At 36.3% G+C, this 22,926-nt stretch overlaps 1 protein-coding gene across 1 annotated transcript in view; it reads right to left on the reverse strand.

Annotated features, from left to right (window-relative positions):
• Window positions 1-22,926, reverse strand: part of PRKCG (protein kinase C gamma) — a 711,210-nt gene that overhangs the window by 231,597 nt on the left and 456,687 nt on the right. The window contains exon 6 of the mRNA XM_053690662.1: window positions 14,005-14,161. Within this exon, the coding sequence (XP_053546637.1) occupies window positions 14,005-14,161 (157 nt within the window). The remainder of the gene's footprint in view (window positions 1-14,004; window positions 14,162-22,926) is intronic.

Genomic DNA, 22,926 nt, shown 5'->3' on the forward strand with positions numbered 1-22,926 from the left:
TTGTTTTTTGTAATTTAGTGTTTTGTTTTTTTTGTAATTTAGTTTAGTTGATTTAATTGTAGATAATTGTAGGTAGTTTATTTAATTAATTTATTGATAGAGTAGTGTTAGGTTTAATTGTAACTTAGGTTAGGATTTATTTTACAGGTAATTTTGTAATTATTTTAACCAGGTACAATAGCTATTAAATAGTTAAGAACTATTTAATAGTTACCTAGTTAAAATAAATACAATGTTGCCTGTAAAATAAATATTAATCCTAAAATAGCTACAATATAATTATTATTTATATTGTAGCTATATTAGGGTTTATTTTACAGGTAAGTATTTAGCTTTAAATAGGATTAATTTATTTAATAAGAATTATTTTATTTCGTTAGAATAAAATTATATTTAACTTAGGGGGGTGTTAGGGTTAGACTTAGCTTTAGGGGTTAATACATTTATTAGAGTAGCGGTGAGGTCCGGTCGGCAGATTAGGAGTTAATAATTGTAGGTAGGTAGCGGCGACGTTGGGGGGGCAGATTAGGGGGTAATAAATATTATGTAGGGGTCGGCGATATTAGGGTCAGCAGATTAGGGGTACATAGGGATAATGTAGGTTGCGGCGGTGTGCGGTCGGAAGATTAGGGGTTAAAAAAATTTAATAGCGTGGCGGCGATGTGGGGGGCCTTGGTTTAGGAGTACATAGGTAGTTTATTGGTGTTAGTGTACTTTAGAGCACAGTAGTTAAGAGCTTTATGAACCGGCGTTAGCCCAGAAAGCTCTTAACTCCTGTCTTTTTTCTGTGGCTGGAGTCTTGTCCTTAGATTTCTAACGCTCACTTCAGCCAAGACTCTAAATACCGGCGTTAGAAAGATCCCGTTGAAAAGATAGGATACGCAATTGACGTAAGGGGATCTGCGGTATGGAAAAGTCACGGCTGGAAAGTGAGCGTTAGACCCTTACCTACAAGACTCTAAATACCAGCGGTAGGACAAAACCAGCGTTAGGACTCCCTAACGCTCGTTTTGACGGCTAAGGCAGAACTCTAAATCTAGGCGTTAGTTATTAATAGGAATATTATTTCATTTAATTTAAATTATATTTATGTTAGGGGAGTGTTAGGGTTAGGGTTAGAGTTAGGTTTAGGGGTTAATAAATTAATTATAGTAGCGGCGACGGTGCGGGCGGCAGATTAGGGGTTAATAATTGTAGGTAGGTGGCGGCGACGTTAGGGAGGGCAGATTAGGGGTTAATACAATTTATTATAGTGTTTGCGAGGTGGGAGTGCGGCGGTTTAGGGGTTAATACATTTATTATAGTGGCAGCGAGGTCCGGTCGGCAGATTAGGGTTTAATAAGTGTAGATAAGGTAGCGGCGATGTTGGGGGGGCAGATTAGGGGTTAATAAATATAATATAGGTGTCGGCATTGTTAGGGGCAGCAGATTAGGGGTTCATAGGGATAATGTAAGTGGCGGCGGTGTCCGGAGCGGCAGATTAGGGGTTAATAATATAATGCAGGTGTCAGCGATAGCGGGGGCGGCAGATTAGAGGTTAATAAGTGTAAGATTAGGGTTGTTTAGACTCGGGGTTCATTTTAGGGTGTTAGGTGCAGACTTAGAAAGTGTTTCCCCATAGGAAACAATGGGGCTGCGTTAGGAGCTGAACGCTGCTTTTTTGCAGGTGTTAGGTTTTTTTTCAGCCCAAACTGCCCCATTAATTCCTATGGGGATATCGTGCACAAGCACGTTTTTCCAGCTTACCGCTACCGTAAGCAATGCTGGTATTGAGGGTTGAAGTGGAGCTAAGTTAGGCTCAACGCACCCTTATTTGAGCCTAACGCAGCCCCTCAGACAACTCTAAATACCAGCATTGTTTGGAAGCAGCGGTAGGAAAAAAGCTGCGTTAGCTACGCGGGTCTTTACCGACAAAACTCTAAATCTAGCTGTATCTGATTAAAATGTATTTAGAAAAAAATTTATAAAAAAGTTAGAAGGGCTCAAAGCTATATGGTAGGAGGTGTTTGAAAAATAAAGGGCTCTAATATATATATATATATATATATATATATATATATATATATATATATATATATATATATGAATAACGAGTGGTAACAGCGCTAAGAGAGTGCAAACATCTAATTGGTATTAAGAGTACTGCGTGTTGGGTATACTCAAAGCGCCAGAAAACACCTATTGGCCTGGGAGAGGTGATACCTAGCTAGCACCTAAAAAGACTACAAGTGTGGAGGGGATCCCGGGCGCCAACTAACGGAGGCTAGGTGTACTACAATTGTTTAAGATACAGAAATTTATTAAAAACAATATAAAAAATACAATATAGAAAATACAATATATGCATATATAATCTCATGGATCCATGGTACAGCGAAAATATTCAGCATAAAACAGTTAACATAAAAACATAGTAAGATGAAAACAGAAACGGATGTTGTTGGTGCAAATTTATGCACTGGCTAATGCAGACCTTATATAGAAATAAAGTAGAGTGGTCTGGTCCAGGGGGGTACAATAAAACCACAAATGATATCCCAACGTGACAACAAATTTGATAGTGATAAAGTTAAACTAATAGTGATAAATAAAACAATCCAAATAATGTCCAAAATCAATCAGAAAATTCTACAAAAATGTTGATATTTGTGAATTCCGGTGCTCCTATCAAATCGAAAAAAAAAAAAAAAAAAAATGAAACTTTGAAAAAATGAATGAAAAAAATGAAAAAATGTGAAAAAAATATGCCCAGATTGAAAATAAGTAGAAAAAAAGGAAGAAATGGATGTGAAAAGGACTTTCCGGTGTAAAAGGTAAAAAGGTAAGTTCCTCAAATAGATAAATAAATAGTTAGTGTTAGTCTGTCAGCAAGTGGAAAGAGCAATTCAGTGTCAGAACTTCGATTGTAGTGTTGTATCCAAGTGAAAAACAAATGAAGAACTCTTATGGCAGCAAAAAATGTGCAATTGAGACCACGGTCTCAAACCCAAGTGCAAAAGACAAAAAATCAGATATCCAAAACGTCAAATATAAAATCGCTTGGCAAAAACAAACCTGTGGAAAAAACAGAAAACAGCAATGTGCAAAAAAATAAATAGCAATCAGCTAAGATCGAAATCAAACTCACCAGTACTGGTCTACGCGTTTCGGCCTCATATAGGCCTTTTTCAAGACTGGTTTTCTAAGCTGACTGGTGGTCTTTTATAGCGTTCCGGCTATCATAACCCGGATGTAAGTTTTACTCATCACTTCCGGTTGCGTATTGTGTCAAAAATACCTGATTAGGATACTTAAGACCATCCAAATGGCGATCTTTTTTACTCTCAAAGCTTTTTCTATCATGTTCTCCTAGTATTACAAATAATCCGTTATTGGGTATTATATGCTAACTGTATACAACTTAACCTCCGTTCGGGCAGTGACGTCACTTCCGGTTGGCGTAAAAACTGTCATAGTTTACAGTGTATTCCAATGTTTATATCTATTAACAGGAGCACCTAGATAATTCTCCCAAATGTTTAGTTATTATTAATAATACCAGAGGAGTTATTTATTATAAAAATTTTTGTGATATTCATATAGATATTCTTTACGATCGCATTCTGCTTATCCAATTGGTCATGACGTCACTCTTAGCCCTAATATTCATTACTGTCTCGTTAGAGGATCCTTGTTGTATAACATTAATGCTGGCTCCTTCTACAGGGGGTCAGGTCCTTACTAAGAATCGCTTGGGTAAACTTGATGATACAATGACCCATATAATCTATCAACACAATAGCGATAAGATACACCTTGGTGTTGGTGACCATATTTACATATTCCTGTATAATACGATGTATGTAGGCGATGTGTTATTTGTAGGAATAATAGGGGGGACATCTGGTATGTCTTGTCTAATCTAGTTATACCAAGTACGGAATTCAGTTCATATGTTTTATTTTGAAGAATCAAGAAGTTGAAAAGTCAAAAAGTTGCCTCATATTACCAACAGAGCAATTAGTGCTACATTTCACATGTTGCACTAGGCCTATATTTTCTTAAAATAATCGAGTCGCTTAGTTAGAACTTATTGGTTATCAGAGACCCCTCTTACTTTGGCAAATGTACCTTGCCAGTTGTTAGGGGAATCAGGCCACTACATCTCTATAATATCGTGATAAGAAATTGATGAAAGAGAGAATAGAGAGAGAGATTATGTCTTCCTGATGATGAAAATATGTCATGTTTAGGAGAAAGGGAATAGTCGTCGGGTGTGTTGGATCTATTAACATTCTGATTTAACTGTGACCCAGGGGAATATTCACTATCATTATCTGTTCGTATAGTTTGCATAGTATTGGATTTTTCAATCCACCCTTGCAATATCGGACACACTTGTTAGTAAAATAATTATAAGTTATTTATGAAGGATCCGTGTCAGTTGTTGTGGAAATATGTGGTAGTGTAATCGTAATTGGTCATGTAGTCATAGTGTATCGCATGATCCCATCGAGCCTGTGTGTCATTAAGATAATGGACGTGGTTGACCTAATGAGGTGCCACCATGGGAGGGGAGCACTGATAATTGTCGAAGAAGAGGACAATATACATAGGGTTAGGGGTAGTCTATGGATTTATGCAAATCTGTTTATAGACTTAGGGCTAGGGGTAGTTACATATGGACATATTAAAATCTGTTTTCCAAAGCCACTGATCTTAGTGTGCTTAAAACCCACTTCGATGATTATAAGTTGGTGCAGTTGAAGCTGAATCTGGGCTATCCATATCAAGCTATAACATATCGGAGCCGGAATATCGAGATAGAGATGTTTTTCGGATTTGGCAGGATATATCAGCCTTTTATTCCATTTTTGATGGTTAGACTCATCAGGTGGTTCAGTCTATGGATGATGCAGTGAATCTAGAAGGGTATAATAATGGTAGACTTCGTTCATCAGGTGGTTCAGTCCTTAGATGATACAGTGAATCTGGAAGGACGTAATAAGGATAAACTTCGTTCATAACTTATTTCTTCTTTGATATTTTTTAATTTTATTAAATTCACAGGGGAGACAGGTTTATGTGTACGGTCTCGTGGCCATCCTCATGCTTTAAGGCTGCTCATCAGTTATGGCTATCCAATTATGAGTATCAGCTCATATTGAGTAGGTGGGAGAGGTCCTCCTTGTTATTTAATCCTTTTGGGAAAAGACAGTCAAGGTTGAAAATCCATTTTGATTCCGTAAGGCGTATTTTGTCTACATAGTTTCCGCCTCTCCAATCTTTTGTTACTTTCTCTATGCCCATAAATGATAAGTCTTTTATGTTTCCTTGATGTTTAGTTGAAAAATGGCGATAGAGTGCTGTGTCCATATTTAGTTTTTCAATGCAAAGTAAATGCTCCCGGATTCTCTCCCTTAGGGTTCGAGAGGTCTGGCCTACATACTGCAGTCCGCAGGTGCATTGCAGCAGATAGATCACTCCGCTATCCCGACATCTGATCAGGTTACGGATCTTAAATTTTTCTTTCGTCTGGTGACAACTGAAGGTTGAGGATTTGATGCCGTGCCCACATGCTTTGCATGATGGACAGGGGAAGAAACCGCTTATTTCTTTACCATAAACGTCCTTGACACCTGATGCTTTTTTTCTCTGTAAGCTAGGAGCTAGTTTACTTTTTAAATTTTTCGTCTTCCTATAAATGAATCTCGGTTTGGAAGGGAGTAACTCGCCAATGATGTCCAAAATAAAATAGAAACTTCAACATTCTTTAAGAAAGTGGATAGCAACAACTTCATTCACAGAATGAGCTGCCACCACAAGTCCTGGAAAGATAACATACCGACCGGACAACTATTACGAATAAGGAAAAATTGCTCTACTAATGAAAAATGGGAACAACAGGCGGAACTCATAAAGAACAAATTCCTAGAGCGAGGTTATAATGAGATTGATTTGGAACAGAAAGTGCAGGATATCAGCCACATTGAAAGAACTAAGTTAATGACTTACAAAAGAAAAGAGAAACCACTAGGAGATGAGACTCTCAACATTAATATGATCACCGAATACAGTGGGAATAAGAAGATTATCGAAAGGATAATCCAGAAACATTGGTCACTTCTAAGGGATGATGACATCATTGGCGAGTTACTCCCTTCCAAACCGAGATTCATTTATAGGAAGACGAAAAATTTAAAAAGTAAACTAGCTCCTAGCTTACAGAGAAAAAAAGCATCAGGTGTCAAGGACGTTTATGGTAAAGAAATAAGCGGTTTCTTCCCCTGTCCATCATGCAAAGCATGTGGGCACGGCATCAAATCCTCAACCTTCAGTTGTCACCAGACGAAAGAAAAATTTAAGATCCGTAACCTGATCAGATGTCGGGATAGCGGAGTGATCTATCTGCTGCAATGCACCTGCGGACTGCAGTATGTAGGCCAGACCTCTCGAACCCTAAGGGAGAGAATCCGGGAGCATTTACTTTGCATTGAAAAACTAAATATGGACACAGCACTCTATCGCCATTTTTCAACTAAACATCAAGGAAACATAAAAGACTTATCATTTATGGGCATAGAGAAAGTAACAAAAGATTGGAGAGGCGGAAACTATGTAGACAAAATACGCCTTACGGAATCAAAATGGATTTTCAACCTTGACTGTCTTTTCCCAAAAGGATTAAATAACAAGGAGGACCTCTCCCACCTACTCAATATGAGCTGATACTCATAATTGGATAGCCATAACTGATGAGCAGCCTTAAAGCATGAGGATGGCCACGAGACCGTACACATAAACCTGTCTCCCCTGTGAATTTAATAAAATTAAAAAATATCAAAGAAGAAATAAGTTATGAACGAAGTTTATCCTTATTACGTCCTTCCAGATTCACTGTATCATCTAAGGACTGAACCACCTGATGAACGAAGTCTACCATTATTATACCCTTCTAGATTCACTGCATCATCCATAGACTGAACCACCTGATGAGTCTAACCATCAAAAATGGAATAAAAGGCTGATATATCCTGCCAAATCCGAAAAACATCTCTATCTCGATATTCCGGCTCCGATATGTTATAGCTTGATATGGATAGCCCAGATTCAGCTTCAACTGCACCAACTTATAATCATCGAAGTGGGTTTTAAGCACACTAAGATCAGTGGCTTTGGAAAACAGATTTTAATATGTCCATATGTAACTACCCCTAGCCCTAAGTCTATAAACAGATTTGCATAAATCCATAGACTACCCCTAACCCTATGTATATTGTCCTCTTCTTCGACAATTATCAGTGCTCCCCTCCCATGGTGGCACCTCATTAGGTCAACCACGTCCATTATCTTAATGACACACAGGCTCGATGGGATCATGCGATACACTATGACTACATGACCAATTACGATTACACTACCACATATTTCCACAACAACTGACACGGATCCTTCATAAATAACTTATAATTATTTTACTAACAAGTGTGTCCGATATTGCAAGGGTGGATTGAAAAATCCAATACTATGCAAACTATACGAACAGATAATGATAGTGAATATTCCCCTGGGTCACAGTTAAATCAGAATGTTAATAGATCCAACACACCCGACGACTATTCCCTTTCTCCTAAACATGACATATTTTCATCATCAGGAAGACATAATCTCTCTCTCTATTCTCTCTTTCATCAATTTCTTATCACGATATTATAGAGATGTAGTGGCCTGATTCCCCTAACAACTGGCAAGGTACATTTGCCAAAGTAAGAGGGGTCTCTGATAACCAATAAGTTCTAACTAAGCGACTCGATTATTTTAAGAAAATATAGGCCTAGTGCAACATGTGAAATGTAGCACTAATTGCTCTGTTGGTAATATGAGGCAACTTTTTGACTTTTCAACTTCTTGATTCTTCAAAATAAAACATATGAACTGAATTCCGTACTTGGTATAACTAGATTAGACAAGACATACCAGATGTCCCCCCTATTATTCCTACAAATAACACATCGCCTACATACATCGTATTATACAGGAATATGTAAATATGGTCACCAACACCAAGGTGTATCTTATCGCTATTGTGTTGATAGATTATATGGGTCATTGTATCATCAAGTTTACCCAAGCGATTCTTAGTAAGGACCTGACCCCCTGTAGAAGGAGCCAGCATTAATGTTATACAACAAGGATCCTCTAACGAGACAGTAATGAATATTAGGGCTAAGAGTGACGTCATGACCAATTGGATAAGCAGAATGCGATCGTAAAGAATATCTATATGAATATCACAAAAATTTTTATAATAAATAACTCCTCTGGTATTATTAATAATAACTAAACATTTGGGAGAATTATCTAGGTGCTCCTGTTAATAGATATAAACATTGGAATACACTGTAAACTATGACAGTTTTTACGCCAACCGGAAGTGACGTCACTGCCCGAACGGAGGTTAAGTTGTATACAGTTAGCATATAATACCCAATAACGGATTATTTGTAATACTAGGAGAACATGATAGAAAAAGCTTTGAGAGTAAAAAAGATCGCCATTTGGATGGTCTTAAGTATCCTAATCAGGTATTTTTGACACAATACGCAACCGGAAGTGATGAGTAAAACTTACATCCGGGTTATGATAGCCGGAACGCTATAAAAGACCACCAGTCAGCTTAGAAAACCAGTCTTGAAAAAGGCCTATATGAGGCCGAAACGCGTAGACCAGTACTGGTGAGTTTGATTTCGATCTTAGCTGATTGCTATTTATTTTTTTGCACATTGCTGTTTTCTGTTTTTTCCACAGGTTTGTTTTTGCCAAGCGATTTTATATTTGACGTTTTGGATATCTGATTTTTTGTCTTTTGCACTTGGGTTTGAGACCGTGGTCTCAATTGCACATTTTTTGCTGCCATAAGAGTTCTTCATTTGTTTTTCACTTGGATACAACACTACAATCGAAGTTCTGACACTGAATTGCTCTTTCCACTTGCTGACAGACTAACACTAACTATTTATTTATCTATTTGAGGAACTTACCTTTTTACCTTTTACACCGGAAAGTCCTTTTCACATCCATTTCTTCCTTTTTTTCTACTTATTTTCAATCTGGGCATATTTTTTTCACATTTTTTCATTTTTTTCATTCATTTTTTCAAAGTTTCATTTTTTTTTTTTTTTTTTTTTTTTTCGATTTGATAGGAGCACCGGAATTCACAAATATCAACATTTTTGTAGAATTTTCTGATTGATTTTGGACATTATTTGGATTGTTTTATTTATCACTATTAGTTTAACTTTATCACTATCAAATTTGTTGTCACGTTGGGATATCATTTGTGGTTTTATTGTACCCCCCTGGACCAGACCACTCTACTTTATTTCTATATAAGGTCTGCATTAGCCAGTGCATAAATTTGCACCAACAACATCCGTTTCTGTTTTCATCTTACTATGTTTTTATGTTAACTGTTTTATGCTGAATATTTTCGCTGTACCATGGATCCATGAGATTATATATGCATATATTGTATTTTCTATATTGTATTTTTTATATTGTTTTTAATAAATTTCTGTATCTTAAACAATTGTAGTACACCTAGCCTCCGTTAGTTGGCGCCCGGGATCCCCTCCACACTTCTAATTGGTATTAATATTGGTGTTTATTTGAAGTGTAAAAAAAACCGCCTCAACCTAAATTCTTAATTATATACAACATATGCAAACATTGTTACAACCTCTATGCAGAGTAGACAATCCCAGCTTTGATTATGCTAGATGGTAATTGCTTATACACTTTAAGATGTGTTGCAAAATAATTGTATCTTAATACATCAATGCCTACGAGCAGTAAAGTACAATAGAAATTGTTAGCAATGATATCAATAACAACATACATACAAAGATAAAAATATATTAAATAAAATAATAAATTGAGTAAAAGTTAACAGCAAGTCGCAACCTACTGGTCTGGCCTGACAACTCAAACAATATACTCACTACGCGTTTCTGGGTCATTCCCCTTCATCAACAATGTTTGCATATGTTGTATATATTTAAGAATTTTAGTTGTGTTATTTTACACTTCAAATAAACACCAATATTAACACCAATAGGCTGTTTGCATCTTTTTAGTGCTGTTACCACTCGTTAATCATTTTGTTCCTTTTTTATAACAGCTGCTTATACACATTTTTTTCATATATTTTTCTTGTGGCGCTCTCCACTTCTTTTTCATTATATATATATATATATATATATATATATATATATATATATATATATATATATATATATATTAGGGTATATATATTAGATAGAAGACAGCACTCACTGGACTTAAATAATGCAATAAATAATTTTAATTACGTTTCAGGGAATGCTCCCCTTCATCAGACCAGGTTGGTCTGATGAAGGGGAGCATTCCCCGAAATGTCACTTAATTAAAAGCATTTATTGAAATATTTAAGTCCAGTGAGTGCTGTATTCTATCTACTGTACTTCATCCTACATTCAGCACCCTGGCAATTGAACACTGTCCGTGAGAGTGCACCTGCCTCTGCAACTATATATATATATATATATATATATATATATATATATATATATATATATATATATATATATATATATATATATATATATATATATATATATATATACAGTATATATACACAGTATCCCACAAAAGTGAGTACACCCCTCACATTTTTGTAAATATTTTATTATATCTTTTCATGTTACAACACTGAAGAAATGACACTTTGCTACAATGTAGTGAGTGTACAGCCTGTATAACAGTGTAAATTTGGTGTCCCCTCAAAATAACTCCACACACAGCCATTAATGTCTAAACCATTGGCAACAAAAGTGAGTTCATCCCTAAGTGGAAATGTCCAAATTGGGCACAATTAGCCATTTCCCCTCCCCGGTGTCATGTGACTCGTTAGTGTTACAAAGTCTCAGGTGTGAATAGGGAGCAGGTGTGTCGTATTTGGTGTTATCGCTCTCACACTCTCTCATACTGGTCACTGGAAGTTCAACATGGCACCTCATGGCAAAGATCTCTCTGAAGATCTGAAAAAAGAATTGTTACTCTACATAAAGATGGCCTAGGCCACAAGAAGATTGCCAAGACCCTGAAACTGAGCTGCAGCACGGTGGGCAAGACCATACAGCAGTTTCACAGGACGGGTTCCACTCAGAATAGGCCTCGCCATGGTTGAGCAAAGAAGTTGAGTGCACGTGATCAGCATCATATCTAGAGGTTGTCTTTGGGAAATAGACATATGAGTGCTGCCAGCATTGCTGAAGAGGTTGAAGGGGTGTGGGGTCAGCCTGTCAGTGTTCAGACCATATGCCTCCACTGCATCAAATTGGTCTGCATGGCTGTCATCCCAGAAGGAAGCTTCTTCTAAAGATGATGCACAAGAAATCCCGCAAACAGTTTGGATTTTTGGATTACTGGAACCATGTCCTGTGGTCCGATGAGACCAAGATAAACTTATTTGGTTCAGATGGTGTCAAGCATGTGTGGCGGAAACCAGGTGAGGAGTACAAAGACAAGTGTATCTTGCCTACAGTCAAGCATGGTGGTGGGAGTGTCATAGTCTGGGCCTGCATAAGTGCTGCCAGTACTGGGAAACTACAGTTCGTTGAGGGAACCATGAATGCCAACATGTACTGTGACATACTGAAGCAGAGGATGATCCCCTCCCTTCAGAGACTGGGCCGCAGGGCAGCATTCCAACATGATAATGACCCCAAACACACCTCCAAGACGACCACTGCCTTGCTAAAGAAGCTAAGGGTAAAGGTGATCGACTGGCCAAGCATGTCTCCAGACCGAAACACTATTGAGCATCTGTGGGGCATCCTCAAATGGAATGTGGGGGAGCACAAGGTCTCTAACATCCACCAGCTCCATGATGTCGTCATGGAGGAGTGGAAGAGGACTCCAGTGGCAAACTGTTAAACTCTGGGGAACTCCATCCCCAAGAGGGTTAAGACAGTGCTGTAAAATAATGTTGGCCACACAAAATATTGACACTTTGGGCCCAATTTGGACATTTCCACTTGGGATGTACTTACTTTTGTTGCCAATGGTTTAGACATTAATGGCTGTGTGTTGAGTTATTTTGAGGGGACAGCAAATTACACTGTTATACAGGCGGTACACTCACTACTTTACACTGTAGCAAATCCTTCCGAGGTCGGTAAGATGAGTACCATTGAGTTGGGTAATAATAACACCTGTTATCAGCGCCATGAGTCGGTTAAGTCAAAGGTTGTGCGCTATACATGTATCCATTATTCTATATCTGAATATTTTTTTTTAAATATATATCTATACCTATAAATCTATATAAATATATACAGGTATAGGTATATATCAGATGTATATAGAAATATATATTTAAATATAAATATTACATATATTTCAATGTGAAGAATATTTGAATGTGTAATATTAATAGCTTAGTTCAGGATAACGAACGAGTTTTCTTTTTCATTTTTTTTGTGTATATGTATGTATGTATACATATACATACATACATATACACACACATATAAATATATATATATATATATATATATATATATATATATAAACTAATAAACTAAACTCCATACTGTCTATAACTACCTAAGATGGTTATAACCAGTGGGAGGGAGGAAAGAGACATGTTTGGGAGGGATCAGGGGTGGGAGGTGTAAGATGGTAGGGTTATCCCTAAACTACAACAACAATTAACTTCGGAGATTTGAATGGTTTAAATTTCCAAATTACCCTAACAACAAAACGAATCTAATCCAAATGGATTTGTACCAAATAAATCCAGGTTAGTTCAGATTTATTCGTTACATTCAAATTGTAATATTCAAATTCGAATGTCACATTCGAATTTGAATGTAATCAAATTTGAATTCTACATTCGAATTTGAATGTCACATTCGAATTCAAAATATTATTTCTAGTCTACAACTGTGTTTAATAAATGTAATATTTGAATTTGAATGCTACATTCGAATGTGACATTCAAATTTGAATGTCACATTTAAATTCGAAATAGTATTTCTAGTCTAATACTGTGTTTTATAAATATAATATTCAAATTTGAATATGACATTCGTTTTCGAATGTCACATTTGAATTTGAAATAGTATTGAACTTCCGAATTTATTAATCGAATCTGAAACAAATACATCAGAATTTATTCGAATACGAATGAATCATAAACAAATGCATTCAAATGTATCTGAATTCGAATCGATCCGAATTCTAAATTAGAAAAAATCAGAATCAGTCTGAAACGAACCAAAACTAATTTTTTCGCTGCATACAAGTCTACTTACAATCTAACTAATTAGCCCCTTTGCTGCGGGGAATTTCATAAGTTTGGTGCACTGCTGCAATTAGAAGCCTTCTAATTACCCAAAATCAATGGCAAAGCCATGCATGTCTGTTGTTTCTGAACAAAGGGGACCCTAGAGTAGCTGTGTGTTGTTTGCAAATATTTCAGTAAGAAACCCAAAGTTAATAATTTTCATTTATATGATAGTATTTGGCGGCCAAATAGCGGTATCAAATATATCAAAATGGGCATAGATCAATACCTTTGGGTGTTAACTTTAAAAATATATAGATTTCATAGGTAAATCAAGAAAACAAAGGCTCTCATTCAGTTTAAAAAGAGTGATAGCAAAACTGCTAAAAATTCTTTTGCACTAGTTTTTCTCTCAGTTCCCCTGAGCAAAGTGGTTAATTACATTCCGTTAGGTTCAGTGTGTCATTTTGCTTGTTTATGAATCTGTACATATTGTTAACCATGAGATATTCTTTAATTTTCTTCCTGAGAGACTGACATATCTAAAACAATTCAAATGACCTACACTATTAATACCACAAATAGATCTGGCGTACGTCTGAGCAAAACCATGTAACATAATTTCCTATTTTCTGTTTGTAAGAAATGATAAATACATATATTATACAAATAATACTCCAAACACATGAACTTACAATATAAAAGACTCATTCCAAACAGGATTAAGAGTTGACTTGACTGTCCTGGTTTTCTGTTTGGTGAGGTTCTTTGGATCTGGTATCAGCTTCAGCTTTACATAAGGATCTGACAAACCATTGGGATCCATAGGAATGAGATTTCGAGCTTCAACAACTAGTAAAAGCAAATTAAAAACATACTTTTATTTATGCATTGTTATATGATGCAAGAAACCAAATGTTTTAACTAATATTGTTTAGAAAAATAACATTGCAGTTGCTATCTGTTAAACAGCTAAAGGTAAGTTGTTTTACTTCATTTTAAAGCCAGAGAGATTTCAGACACAAAACATACTTATTCTTTTCCTTAGTAAATCTGTTTTTTTTTTTTTTTTTTTGCGAAACCACCAGTCCACAATTTCATCCTAAGTTAAAATTAATACACCACCCCATTGTCCAACATGGAAGATATATTGTTATTTGCGGTATGGGCGCTAGGAAAGTACACTCCTTATAGATACAATGGGGCCGATTTATCATAGTGCAAGCCAAACTTTACCCCAAATCACCTGGGGAAAAAAACAATAAGACATTCAACACAGTAGGCTTAAAGGGACAGTCAACACCAGAATTTTTGTTGTTTAAAAAGATAATCTCTTTATTACCCATTCCCCAGTTTTGCATAACCAACACAGTTATAATAATACACGTTTTACCTCTGTAATTATCTTGTATCTAAGATTCTGCTGACTGCCCCCTTATTTTAGTTCTTTTGACAGACATGCAGTTTAGCCAATCAGTGGTCACTCCTAGGTCACTTTACGTGCATGAGCTCAATGTTATCTATATGAAACACGTGAACTAATGCTCTCTAGTGTTCAAAATGTATTTAGATTAGAGGCAGTCTTCAAGGTCTAGGAAATTAGCATATGAACCTCCTAGGTTTAGCTTTCAACTAAGAATACCAAGAGAACAAAGCAAAATTGGTGATAAAAGTAAATTGGGAAGTTGTTTAAAATTCCATGCCCTATTTAAATCATGAAAGGTTTTTTTGGACTTGACTGTCCCTTTAAGGAATGACAATAAACAACTTAAAAAATAGTAATTTGACTTTATTAGTTAATTGCAATATATAGTATCAAGCAAACTATGCAATTTAACTATATCTTAGTATTGGCGTAAATATCTTTATTTAATTTAAATGTTAACTACATTATCACCATAGATTTATCAGTGCAAGTTTGAAAATAAAAGGTATTATTCTAGATAATGCAAAATGGTACACGATAGTCTTATGCAATACATTCTTGGATGCGTTTATCAAGCTGTGTATGCAGGTTAGGAGCCCTTATAGAGCAAGCTTGCTTGTTGAAAAACAATTGTTTCTTGATTCAAATAGAGCCTATAATTTTAAACAACTTTATAATTTACCTCTGTTATCAAATTTGCTTAATTTACTTGGTATCATTCATTGAAGGAGCAGCAATACACTACTTGGAGCTAGCTTCATTTATTGAATGAGTCAATGACAAGAGAGATATAAGAGCAGCCACCAATCACCAGCTAGCTCCCATTAGTGCATTGCTGCTCTGGAGCCTACCTATGTATGATTTTCAAGAAAGGATATCCAGAGAACAAAGCAAATGAGATAATGGAAGAAAATTGGAAAGCTGGATTCCTATCTCCTAACTTGCATATGTTTTTTTCTTTTATTTTTTTAGCTGTTTTTTGACTGGATACTCTAGCAGTTTTTGTTTTTATGTGATACTTTAGTTTCAGATTAAATTGTTGCTATCTATATTCCTATACAAATTATTTCATATTTTTTGTCATATAATGTCCTTTAGGCTGTATTTTTTTTATAGCGCTATGGTGTAATTTCTCTCTGTTTTATGAGGGTATTTTTATATTCCAATGCATTTATAGAGGTTTTAGGGATCCTTTGTTTTCACCATTGGCTTTGTGACTTTTTATTCTGCACTGATGTCTTACTCGAAACTTCTCTATTCAGCATTTATCATTGCACCTGCATTTCTAGTGAAATGCTTGTGCAATGCCGTCCCCTGCACATTCACGGCCAATTGGCTGCTAGCAGGAGGTGTCAATCATCCAGAATCGTATCCGATCGGGCTGATTGCTGTCTGCCGCCTCAGAAATGGTGGACGAATTAAGGAGCAGTGGTCCTTAATTAAGAAATATAAGCACCCCTATATAATTATTAAATTGAGGAAAGTGACCCCCATTTTGGAAACAGGAGACACCTCTCTTTCACATGAAGGGCTGTACACCTGCTAAACCTAATTAGGCTTATAAGCTCATTTATAAGCTACCGAAAGCCGCCTCTTAAATTAATGTATTTGGCAGATTTTCAAAGCTAGAGGGCCCTAGTTTATGTGTGCCAAATAGATAACATTGTGCTAACGCCTGTGGAGTTACCTAGGTAGTCAAAAAGGTAAAAAGTATATTAATATAACCGTGTTGGTTATGCAAAACTGGAGAATGGGTAATAAAAGGGATTATATGTCTTTTTAAACAATAACAATTCTGAAGTAGACTGTCCCTTTAAATATGAAGCTATTAAATTATTAAAGTATTTTACTGTAAACTTTAGAAAATCAAAAAGTATGCTTACCTGATAAATTTCTTTCTTCGCTGGCATGGAGAGTCCACAATTTTATTCCAATTACTAGTGGGAATTCAACTCCTGGACAGCAGGAGGAGGCAAAGAGCACCCCAGCAGAACTGTTAAGTGTCACTTCCCTTACCCATAATCCCCAGTCATTCGGCCAAAGAAAAATTGAAAAAGAAGATAAACACAAGGGTATAGAGGTGACTGAGGTTTGTACCAAAAAACTGCCGTCTTAAATGTAATTAAAGGGACAGTATACACTCATTTTCATATAACTGCATGTAATAGACACTACTATAAAGAATAAGATGCAGAGATACTGATATAAAAATCCAGTATAAAACTGTTTAAAAACTTACTTAGAAGCTCTCATTTTAGCTCTGTTGAAAAGGTAGCTGGAAAGAAGTGGGAAATAAGACACTCCCACCCTCCCCCTTCTTTTCCATATGAAAAGACCCTTTACACAAACATGAGCAAGCTGGAGTAGGTATCTGACGGTATTCTCATAAACCTTTGGGGCTTGGTTAGGAGTCTGAAATACATTTAAAAAAAAAAAAAAACTTTATGGGCTATATAAATAGATCATCTACAAAACATTCATGCAAAGAAAAAATGAGTGTATAATGTCCCTTTAAGGGCGGGTCGTGGACTCTCCATGCCAGTGGACTCTCCATGCCAGGAAAGAAAGAAATTTATCAGGTAAGCATACATTTTGTTTTCTTTCCAATGACATGGAGAGTCCACAATTTCATTCCCATTACTAGTGGGAACCAATACCCAAGCTAGAGGACACAGAATGAAAGGAAGGGAGAACAAGACAGGCGGACCTAAACAGAAGGCATCACCACTTGAAAAACTTTTCTCCCAAAGTAGGCCTCAGCCAAGGCGAAAGTATCAAATTTGTAGAATTTGGAAAAGGTATGCAATGAGGAACAAGTAGCCGCCTTGCAGATTTGTTCCACAGTAGCTTCCTTTTCGAAAGCCCAGGAAGAAGAGACATACCTAGTAAAATGAGCCGTAATTCTCTCTGGAGGCTGCTGTACAGCTGTCTCATAAAAAACAAAAAGATTCCAGCCTCCAAAATCAATAAAAGACCTTTATTCTTCCATGTAGGGTCCCAGAACGTAACGTACACACGTAACGTTTCAGGCCTGCATGTATACTTAATTATACAGGTTCCTGTCTTTTATACCTCCACCTGTTACCTATTCACATGGGAGCATTTCTCGCACAGTAGTGACATCTTGTGGATGTAAACCATATTGCATCCAATTTTGTTCTTATTTAATGCTCCAATGTGAATATTTGTTTTTTTGCATTGCAAAAAAGCATTAAAAACATTATAAACATTAAAAACCCATATACACAATTTAAAAGAGGAGCACATAACATTATCAACAGAATAACCTAAGTTGAAGAGGAGTATATCTCACAATGTGAAAAAATTAATGGAAATAAGCAAAAAAAGTTACAATGTCGTTATAACTTGAAAGAACATGTTCTGGTAATAGCTCCAGCCTAAAGGAGTTGAATTCCCACTAGTAATTGTAATGAAATCGTGGACTCTCCATGCCATTGGAAAGAAATGATGAATTCACACTCAGCTAGATTACGAGTTGTGCGTTTGTCTTTTAACGCTGAAAATATGGCATTTTTAGCGTTAAAACAGCATTGCAGCCATTACGAGTCTTATCGGTATAGTCAGTACCGCACTAGTAAAAATTACGTTTTTTCATGGGATTCACATAGTGCTGCCATTACGAGTTATGCGGTGAGGCTAAAAAACTTGCGTTACAGCCTAAAACTACAAGATCCGTAACACAATCTAAAAGCAGTAGTTATGAGTTTTACGCTACAAATCTGTAACATAAAACTCATAACTAAACTGCAACAAAATACACTAAACACCCATAAACTACCTATTAACCCCTAAACTGAGGCCCTCCTGCATCGCAAACACTATATTAAATGTATTAACCCCTAATCTACTGCTCACGACATTGCCGTCACTTAAAAAAAATATTAACCCCTATTTTGATAGGGCTATTAGATTAGGTTTATTTATTTTTTATTTTTCATTTGTTATTTGTCGTAATTTAGTGTTTGTTATTTTTTGTAATTTAGTATTTTTTATTTTTGTATTAAGATACTTTGTTATTTTTAGAGTAGTGTTGGGATTTTTTTAATATGTAGTTTAGTTTTATTTAATTGGTAGTTAGTTTAATTTTAGTTTAATAATTGTATTAGTTTAATTGTTAGTTTAAACTTAGTTTTTTTTAATTTGACAGGTAAGTTTTAATTTAATTTAAGATAGGAAAATTGTAATTTTACTCTAAAGTTAGGGGGCGTTAGGTTTAGGGGTTAATAGTTTAATTTAGTTTATTGCAATGTGGGGGACTTTTGGTTTAGGGGTTAATAGTTTACTTTAGTATATTTCGTTGTGGGAGGCTTGTGGTTTAGGGGTTAATAGGTTTATTATAGTGGCAGCAGTGTAGGGCTTAATAACTTTAGTACAGTGGGGGAGATGTGGGCGGACATCAGATTAGGGGTTAATGATATTTAAATAGTGTTTGCGATGCGGGAGGGTGGCAGTTTAGGGGTCAATACATTTATTATAGTGGTGACGATGTCGGGGAGTGGTGGAATAGGGGTTAATATTTTTTTTAAGTGGCAGCGATGTCGGGAGCGGCAGATTAGGGGTTAATACATATAATATAGTGTTTGCAATGTGGGACTCGTAATGTAGCTGAGTGTGACTTCATCATTTCTTTCCAATGGCATGGAGAGTCCACAATTTCATTCCAATTACTAGTGGGAATTCAACTCCTGGCCAGCAGAAGGAGGTAAAGAGCACCCCAGCAGAGCTGTTAAAGGGACACTGAACCCAATTTTTTTCCTTTCATTATTCAGATAGAGCATAACATTTTAAGCAATTTTCTTATTTACTCCTATTACTAATTTTTCTTTATTCTCTTGCTATCTTTATTTTAAAAGCAGGAATGTAAATCTTAGCAGCCAGCCCATTTTAGGTTTAGCACCATGGAAAGTGATTGCTTATTGGAGGCTTACATTTATCCACTAATAAGCAAGCATAACCCAGGTTCTCAACCAAAAATGGGCCGGCTCCTATCCATTACATTCCTGCTTTTTAAATAAAGATAGCAAGAGAACGATAACAATTGATAATAGGAGTAAATTAGAAAGTAGCTTAAAATTGCATGCTCTATCTGAATCATACAAGAAAAAAAATGGGTCCAGTGTCCTTTTAAGTGTCACTTCCCCTCACCCATAACCCCAAGTCATTCTTTGCCTCTATCATTGGAAGGATGTGCGAAGACGGTGTCTGAAGATTTTAATCCTTAAAGGGTACTTCCCTGCAAGCAATTATTGGGGCTATACTGTGTCCATGTCAATCTCTTTAGTAAGAGTGTTTTTTAGCAGTTAGAAGACGGAGAGATGGGCTTTGTTTAACTTCTAACATTTTTGCTACCCCTTTATAGAAAACCAGGGTTGGTTACTCTGTTTTTTCTTTGACTGCAGGTCACAGTCAGAGATTGGCTGAATCTGTCACACCTGGAGTTGATGAGAAGAATGAAGACTTCTAACCGTGAGTCCCTGTATCCCTGCCCCCATGGCTTTTTGTCTAATCAAATGAGGCTTTAAGGGTGAGGGACTTATATTTATTTTGCAGGGTACCCTCCAGAGAGGGAAGGAGATATATTATCCAGAACAGATGACTTCTAGTAAAGCTTTTAATTTCTGGGTTTAGATACTCCTCTGGGGCAGCGGTTTCATTTATCTTTCCTAAATTTTTCAGAGACAACCGCACGCTAGCATTTCATTAGGCTGGCAGCTCCTGATCCCTAAGGTAAGGATTTTGTGTTTACGGCCCCTTTACACTCCTTATTTGAGGAGTTTGTGTATTTTATACATCCCTGGGGGATTTAAGGAAATGTTACCTAACTTCTTGGGTGGGTTAAACTTTTTCCTTTCATGTAGATCTTTTAGGCGTGTGATCTGTGTAGCCAAAGCTCTTTTAACAGTATTTTTTGGGCTGTTTGTTTGATTGGTGCTGCCATTTTATCTCCTGCGTTGTTTCGCATTTTAGCTCAGGACTAGGAGATTGGCGCGCTCTTGTAAAAGACTCCGGGGGGATCTTGTGATCTTAGACTTAGCAATCAAATCCCTTGGTATATTCTTATCTCTACTGTGTATTATAATGGAGCAGACTTAATATATTTTGTGTTCATTATATGCTGCTTCATCTGATGCGCCTTTTGAAAATTTGCGCCATTTTATCTGGCATGTACAGCTAACTGAAGTCATGGCGGCAGTAAGTTACGATATTATGATTGCTTTTATAGCGACATTCGTTTGCCCATCTTGCAGCGGTTTTATTCTGAAAGGGCTAACTCACTTTGTAGCGCTTTATTTCGTTGTATATTTTAACAGAAAGCAGCATGGTCAGGAATAAGTTATGTATTATTTGAGCTTAAGGAGATGCGTCTTACTGTTTTATATGAAGGCACCCTTTTTTCCCTCAGGGACAGCAAAGCTGTAGTCATGTAGGCAGTGAGTTGCGTTCTTGCTTGAACAAATGTTAGTGCCTTCTGTACGCACTCCTTGCTCTTGCCAGATCTCTTTCATCATATTATTGAGACTTTGATTTTTTCCCATTTATGTTTAGCACAATAAAAAAAAGAGAGTTCAGGGGAAAAAAAATTCTGAATAGATCCTTTATGTTGAATGCAAGGTACGTGATTCAAGATGGCGTCCCTTGCATTCTTTTTGGCTGAAAATGTTGAATCAACCAATAGAATTAGAAGTGCTAAAATCCTATTGGCTGTTTAAATCAGCCAATAGGATTTAAAGGGACAGTCTACACCAGAATTTTTATTGTTTTAAAAAGATAGATAATCCCTTTATTACCCAGTTCCCAGTTTTGCCTAACCAACACAGTTATAATAATATACTTTTAACCTCTGTGATTATCTTGAATCTAAGCCTCTGCAAACTGCCCCTTTTTTCAGTTCTTTTGACAGACTTGCAGTCTAGCCAATCAGTGCCTGCTCCCAGATAACTTCTCGTGCACGAGCACAGTGTTATCTATATGAAATACGTGAACTAACACCCTCTAGTGGTGAAAAACTGTTAAAATGCAATCTGAAAGAGGTGGGCTTCAAGGTCTAAGAAATTAGCATATGAACCTCCTAGGTTAAGCTTTCAACTAAGAATACCAAGAGAACAAAACAAAATTGGTGATAAAAGTAAATTGGAAAATTGTTTAAAATTGCATGCTCTATCTGAATCATGAAAGTTTATTTTGGCCTAGACTGTCCCTTTAAGCAGCTCTTATATGATTTGAACAGCCAATACAATTTCAGCAGCTCTAATTCTTATTGGCTGATTCAAAATTTTCAGCCAATAGGAATGCAAGGGATGCCATTTTTAAATGGCTCCCTTGCATTGAAGATTCAGCGTACGGCGGCGGCCGTATGAAGAGGATGCTCCGTGCTGGATGTCTTCAGGATGGACCTGCTCCACACCACCGGGATCAAGATAGAAGATGCCGCCTGAATGAAGATTGAAGAGGCCGCCTGGCTGAAGACTTCTCGACGCTTGGATGTGTTCAAGCGGGACTTCAAAAAATGTAAGTGGATCTTCGGGGGTTAGTGATAGGTTTTTTAAAAAAAATTTGGGTGGTTCCCATCCAAGTGCCCTTTTCAGGGCAATGGGTAGCTTAGTTTGTTTTTAGAATTAGGTTTTTAATTTTCTGGGGTTGGTTGGGTGGTGGGTTTTACTGTTGGGGGATCTTTGTAATTTTTTTTATAGGTAAAAGAACTGTTTAATTTAGGGCAATGCCCTAAAAAAGGCCCTTTTAATGGCTATTGGTAGTTTATTGTAGGCTAGGGTTTTTTATTTTGGGTGGATTTTTTTATTTTGATAGGGCTATTAGATTAGGTGTAATTATTTTTTATTTTGTATAATTTTGTTTGTTATTTTTTGTAATGGTAGGTTTTAGTGTAAGGTAGCTTAGGCTTTATTTCACAGGTAAGTTTGTATTTATTTTAACTAGGTAGTTAGTAAATAGTTAATAACTTTTTACTAACTAGTCTACTTAGTTAAAATAAATACAAACTTACCTGTGAAACAAAAATAAAACCTAAGCTAGCTGCAATATAACTATTAGTTATATTGTAGCTAGCTTAGGTTTTATTTCACAGGTAAGTATGTATTTAGTTTTAACTAGGTAGTATATACTTAAAAATTGTAAGTTTAATTTAGCTCTATTGTAATTATGCTAATGTTAG

Source organism: Bombina bombina, chromosome 8, assembly GCF_027579735.1.
Source record: "Bombina bombina isolate aBomBom1 chromosome 8, aBomBom1.pri, whole genome shotgun sequence".
In the NCBI taxonomy this organism is placed as follows: Eukaryota; Metazoa; Chordata; class Amphibia; order Anura; family Bombinatoridae; genus Bombina; species Bombina bombina.